The 6,000-nt window shown below is 39.3% G+C and overlaps 1 protein-coding gene across 4 annotated transcripts in view; it reads left to right on the forward strand.

Annotated features, from left to right (window-relative positions):
• The window catches only part of TSNARE1 (t-SNARE domain containing 1), a 491,630-nt gene extending 491,053 nt beyond the window's left edge, over positions 1 to 577 (forward strand). For all 4 annotated transcript variants that reach the window (XM_061447620.1, XM_061447625.1, XM_061447626.1 and 1 more), the window contains one exon: positions 189 to 577. Coding sequence is in view for 1 of the 4 variants with exons in the window: in XM_061447625.1 (XP_061303609.1) it covers positions 189 to 197 (9 nt within the window). In the remaining 3 variants the exon portion in view is untranslated. The remainder of the gene's footprint in view (positions 1 to 188) is intronic.
• The last annotated feature ends 5,423 nt before the right edge of the window (positions 578 to 6,000 follow it).

A 6,000-nucleotide genomic window follows, 5' to 3' on the forward strand; every position in this document is an offset into this window, starting at 1 on the left:
TCTTCCACTTCCACAATTACCTTAAACTGGAATCAGTGAAATACACGTTTCTGTGATTACATCTACTTCATTGTTGACTATGTGTTTTGGGACCACCTCGGGTAGCCACTCTTCCATCAGTAACATCTTTACCTCAGCATGTCTTTGGGAATGCCATGAATACTTATCAGTTATTCTTGGTTTTGCAGAGCCTGTGACCACCCTGTGAAGTGGAATGGATTCTCAAGGCGTTTTAGATTCAGACCCTACGTCAATGTCTGCTTTACTGACCACATTATACTAAAACTGCTATAGCCAACACACACTAATTGTATGAAAGAAAAGCTAAGTTTTATACTATGTGTTAGTATAATTGTATTTTTTCTCTTTATTTTTTACCCTTTCACTGCAGATATGTTTTACCTTATGTTACAGACTTTATTTATGTCCCCTGTGTATCTGGGGAATGCTATTTCTTTGCCTCCAGATTCAATATACGGTGTTCAGTAAGATACAGAACTGTTAAATCATGTTTATTGTTTGTGTTTTTAACATGCTCCTGATCTCCATTTCTGCTCATTTAAAACCATGAAAGCCAGCACATTCTGATTCTTTTGTTGCTGTTGTTTTTGTACATTTAAAAAGAATCTAGCGTAGATTCTCCTACTGTGCACTTTGCTTTGCCAGGCTGAGCTAAGCAATTTCGCTATTATATGTGCCAGTTACAAATGCATCAATTAGATGTTTATTTGAGCCCATTGTATGCACAGAACACTACATTTATTTATGAGAAACACTAGGGAAAGAGCAGGGCAAACAAACATTAAGACATATTGTACCATGTTTTTAAGAGGAGAAGACCTTTAACCTGTTAAAAAATCAAGCAAGGCATCTCATGAAAAATGTCAAGTTTTGCATTAAATTTCGTTTCATTGGTTTCCATGCAACAAGCATTTGGGATTTTGTTCTGTTTTCACCCACACCATTTTCTGCTGAAATTCTGATGGAAAAATGCCATTTAAATCCTTCTTTAAATGTGTTGTGTACTATAAATGTCATTTCCTTCCAGCAAATAAAGCATTTTAAAATGGTTTTAATTACATATCGTATAAATTGTAAAAGAGAATTTGACAAAAGTATATGTATTTTATTCTTTATGAAAAGTTGCATCTTTTGACTTAAATGTTTCTCACCAGAAAAAGCTACCTCTATATGTTATGGATTTTGGGTTACTGTGAAGGTTCAGAGAAGAGTAACAAATATAAACTAGATTCTCACCTCCAGTAATTTGAATTACATGCTTCCTTTCCAGAAAGCTGACACAATCTTTCGTCAGTAAAGGCTGAGCACTGGAAATGCTCAGAGAAATCTTACAGGTACTTAAGCTGAAAGAGTCAAAACTGTAAAACTTCTTAAATCAAGAAGCAAAAAAAAAAATGAGTTTCTGGTGGATTTTCTCTGGATCTATGCTATAAAATCAACATAACTGGATCATTGTGTGTAATGTATATATTTATTGGTTGCTATTAAGAAAGCCTAATTAATGAAATGATACTCTGTTTTCTAACCAAGCTTTGTGCTGGCATGAAATTACAATTTACCTTACTACACAGTACACTTCTGAAATAGAACTCCCTCCTCGTATCTACTCCAACCCGCAGACTGCCTTTGTCAGCACTTTTGGCAAATCCTATAGTGATGAAAACCATTTTCATCTAGTTAGTAAGAGCTGAAACAAACCCAGCTCGTAGCGATTGCAAGCAAATATTTCAGTGCTTCGAGCTGTATTTGAACAGTGGATCCAGACCAAACAATCCTTGCCCATTCACTAATCCCATTCATTAGAAGCTCAATGATTACCTTATTAGTATGATGCAGTGCAGAGACAGACTGATGGAGCTTTCAGTGAGCCAGCAGACACAGCAGATGCATTTGGCATCGATGACCCAGGTGGAGCATTTCTCTACTGAAACTATAGAGGCTGCCTAGCTTAGAGCAAGAATGAAATACCCACATGACAACGTAGACATACTACTCCCTGTTGTGTATTATAAACTTGGTTATAATGGCAAATGCTATTTGTTAAACAACATGATTTCATGAAGTTGCTATAAAACAGTAAATGCATGCTGAATCATACAATCTGTGTCATTGATTGATATGAACCCCCATTTGGACAACCAGCCATTGACTGCAATATTGACTTCAACTTCAGTTTAAACTGCAACTGAAGATGTTTTCTATTGCTTTAGTCACTTTATGGACACATTTGTCTTCTCCTTCTTCATGGCAAGTCTATCTAACAATGCCATTACACAGCTGTTTAGATGAGAATACGAGCATAGTTGTTTCTTCTTTACAGTAGCACAGGCAGAGACACAGAGCTCAAAGCTTTCCAAGAGCAAGCAGTTCAATCTGGGCAGATCCTACAAGCCACATTGAGGTAGAAGATTAATATAAGATCAGGATATGACAGGGAAAATTTTAATAAAACCTATTTTCATGGGCATTAGGATAAACTAGATGGTACTAAGGTCCTTTCCAAACCTAAATATTCTGTGATTCTGTGCTACGAAAGTTAAAGAGATCCCAACAAAATACGTTAAGAAGAGGCACATCAGAAAGGTAGTGAGCTTAGTACCCGGTTCAATTCTTTACTTGTCAGGTCCCCTTACTCAGAAGTGGAAGAGGAAGCAGTTTCTGTCTCTTGTGCCTTAAGGACAAGTGTGAACATGAGAAAACAAACATATTTGGCATGTCTCTTGCTGACACAGACAAGCCATTCAGGAGCCAGAGAAATTTCTCAAATCTGAGGTCTTGCAAATGGGAACTGTTCACCAAAGCTGGGTCTGCAAAGGGATATAGGTGTGAAAACTGATAGTGCTGTACTTTCTTGTACTTATGATACATGTGAAGACTTTTACTGGATACCGAAGTCTGCATTGCTGGGAAGATGGCTGCTTGAGCTAAGAGGGAGGAAGTCCTGAGGAGTATTCTGTGTCTTAATCACTATAAGGTAGGACATAAAACCAGTTCTTGAACCCCCTGGTTTACTTCCAGCAGTAAAGGTGGATCATAATCTGTCTCAATACACCCTTTCCATCTCATCATTATTTTGCAGCGTCTGTTCTATATTTCCTAATTGTCTCTTTTCTGACTTGTCCTTTTCTTCTGTACTCAGTTAACTTGCCTAGTCTGCATGACTTACTCTTTCAATGGCTAAAGGGGTATCCTATATGCCTGAATTTTAGACAGACATAGCTATTTGAAAGGAGTTCAGTCTTTTATCTAAGCTGTTTTGTGCTAGGAAGGCACCACTTACCTCCTGTGCATGCTGCGTTTTGATCCAAAGTCAACTGAAGTTATGGGATACGTCAGGCATTGTATTTTGCTGTTCAATTCTGATCATTTCTTAGGCAAGTGCCAGAGAAAACAGCAACATTGAAATGGCAGTGATTGGCACATTTCTCCACTTTATCATTTCGTGCTTCTGAGAGCATATAGAGTGAAAGTGAAGAACGATGGGGCAGGTCAATGGATGACTCGCTAAAAATTTATTAATCCACAGCTCTGTCAATCTAAGGGGCCTTGAAACACTGAAAATGGCTGCAATTCATCCATTTAGTTTAAGTGCATTAACCCACGTAATTAGGTGCAGCCTCTTCCACAGCATCAGCCTACAGCTTATTAATTATCCCACACGTGGAGTCTGAACTGTGTTTCTCCTGTGTTCACTCATTATAGGCTACCACGCTGTGGAACTGAGATGAACCTAATTAGACCACAAGGAAGTACGGTTATAATTGGTCTGGAGCAGCTTAGTAAAATTTAGTAAGGCAGTTTAATTGGCTTCTTTGTATTACTGATTCTAGAATCTATCATTTGCTTTGGACAGTGGACCAGCTCCGCCTCACCTTGCTATGGAAAGCAGATTAAAAAACGTATGATGATAAGTGGTAATTTGGTGTATTATTATACACAGTAATGGCAGAAATTGGTGCATTTCACAGTAAAAGTCAGGGATTCCTTGGATGCTGTCAATAACTGGAATGTCAGTTTTAAAGAGTATCGGGTGCCATTCAGGAAATAAGATTGGTCATTGCTGCTTTGTAACCTTTGTTCCAGTGAAATAGAGTTATGACTGATGTCAAAGTCCCTAACTATCATAGCAACTATATGTACATGTATATATTAAATAAAGACCTATCACCAAGGTGAACATGTTAAGCTTTCTGGTTTATGTAAACCTATTGGCTCAGGCATTGTGTGCCCCAGGGAATAGATAGGAGGTGGGCTTGAGAGCATAACTTACAGACTCTACAGAGTGTGATTGTGGTTTTGTAGGTCCTAGGCTGCTTTCATGCTGTTTAATAACATTGGGAAGGAAGCACAGGTAGAGATAATCTGGAGAGCATAGGGAACTCTGATCAGCTGGTGCTGGCTGAAGATAGTTCATGAACATGAGGTCATGGGATCATAGAATGATAAAGTGGTTTTGGTTGGAAAGGACCTTAAGATCATCCAGTTCCAACCGCCTGCCATGGGCAGGGACACCTCACACTAGATCATGTCACCCAAGGCTCTGTCCAACCTGGCCTTGAACACTGCCAGGGATGGAGCATTCACAACTTTCCTGGGCAACCCATTCCAGTGCCTCAGCACCCTCACAGTAAAGAACTTCTTCCGTTTGCCCAGCCTGAACATGAAAGATGTTTGCTGTGAAAAGGACCCCAGGAGTGATTATTGCAACTGTCTGCATAGCTGTGGTACTAACTTCCTTATAGCCAGCTTGCTGTCATGCTAGATAAAGAAGGAAAAGAAAGAACCCCATGCAGTATGTTGGCATGCCGGAACAGCTTTTGTAATGCACAGCAAACAGGCTGTTAGTGAAATGCAGAAGCACGCAGTGATGACTGACACCTTTGACAGGGGCAGGTAGAAAAGCATCAGCTAAGTCTTTTGATTGCATAATCCTTTACCTTTTCTTTCTACTGGGGTGTTTCTGACATGCTCAGCAGCAATGCTAAGTGCTGGAAAGCCTGTGCCAGGATGTTATAGCCCTGCACATTCAAAGTCCAGACTCAGCAATTCTTCAATCTATAAGATGTTTTTAGAGCTCATTTTCTTACACGTAAGTTGGACTTGTTGCTGAGCCCAGATTTGCCTCATCTTATTTTAAGCATCTAAAGAAGGAGAACAGCCACTTTCCTTTCACAGTCAGTGGAAAGAGATCTTGGGATAGGCTGTACTACCCTCTAGAGATTCTTATGTTTCCCAAGGGTTGCTGTGCTGAGAATTTAGAGCCTCAGTTAGGTGGGGTGAGTCTAGGCTGAGTTTCCCTTCACAGTTCTTCAGTACAAAACTGCTCTCTGGTGGGCTATAAAGTTTCATCAGGGCTGTTTCTTCCCACTTCTCCAAATCCCATATTGATCTTTCCTACGCTTTTAACTGTTACTAACTTTCTGAGCCTCTGTCTTCATTTGATGTAAGGCCAAATAAAAAGCTCCACAGAGATAGTCAGGCAGGACAGAAAAAGGGAACCTTTGTAAATTCTTCCAGGTTCTTGCAATACTTACGGTCTCCAAAGAAGAAAATGCAAGCACAATGCAAAGACTGAAGAAAAGTCACTCTTCATTCCTTAAGGCAAATAGAGGATTCATAAATGGGTTTATATATTACACAAAATCAGAAGATTTGCTATGAAGAAGTTTGCTGTAGATGATGCCAGAGAAATTATATCCATGGGTATGGTCACCAAATTCTAGTGCTGGATGGTATGGAAAGACTCAGGATAAATATGAGATGGCAGATGCTCTATGTGAGAAAACTGAACATTGGCTGAAGAGAATCCAGATCATATTAATATACTGTAAAGGCAGAAACAGCTTTATTTTTTTTCCATGTTTGCAGCCAGATAGGAGTGGAAATGGCTGTTAATTTTTCAGTTAATGTGTTTGGTTCTTTCAAGCCAATTGGATCCCAGGCATGAAGACGGCCAAATTTAGCCGCATATGAACAGGA

The sequence above is a fragment of the Pezoporus flaviventris genome, unplaced genomic scaffold (genome assembly GCF_033815535.1).
Source record: "Pezoporus flaviventris isolate CSIRO_AGI_PZ_B2104156 unplaced genomic scaffold, CSIRO_AGI_Pfla_v1 ptg000007l, whole genome shotgun sequence".
Taxonomy (NCBI): Eukaryota; Metazoa; Chordata; class Aves; order Psittaciformes; family Psittacidae; genus Pezoporus; species Pezoporus flaviventris.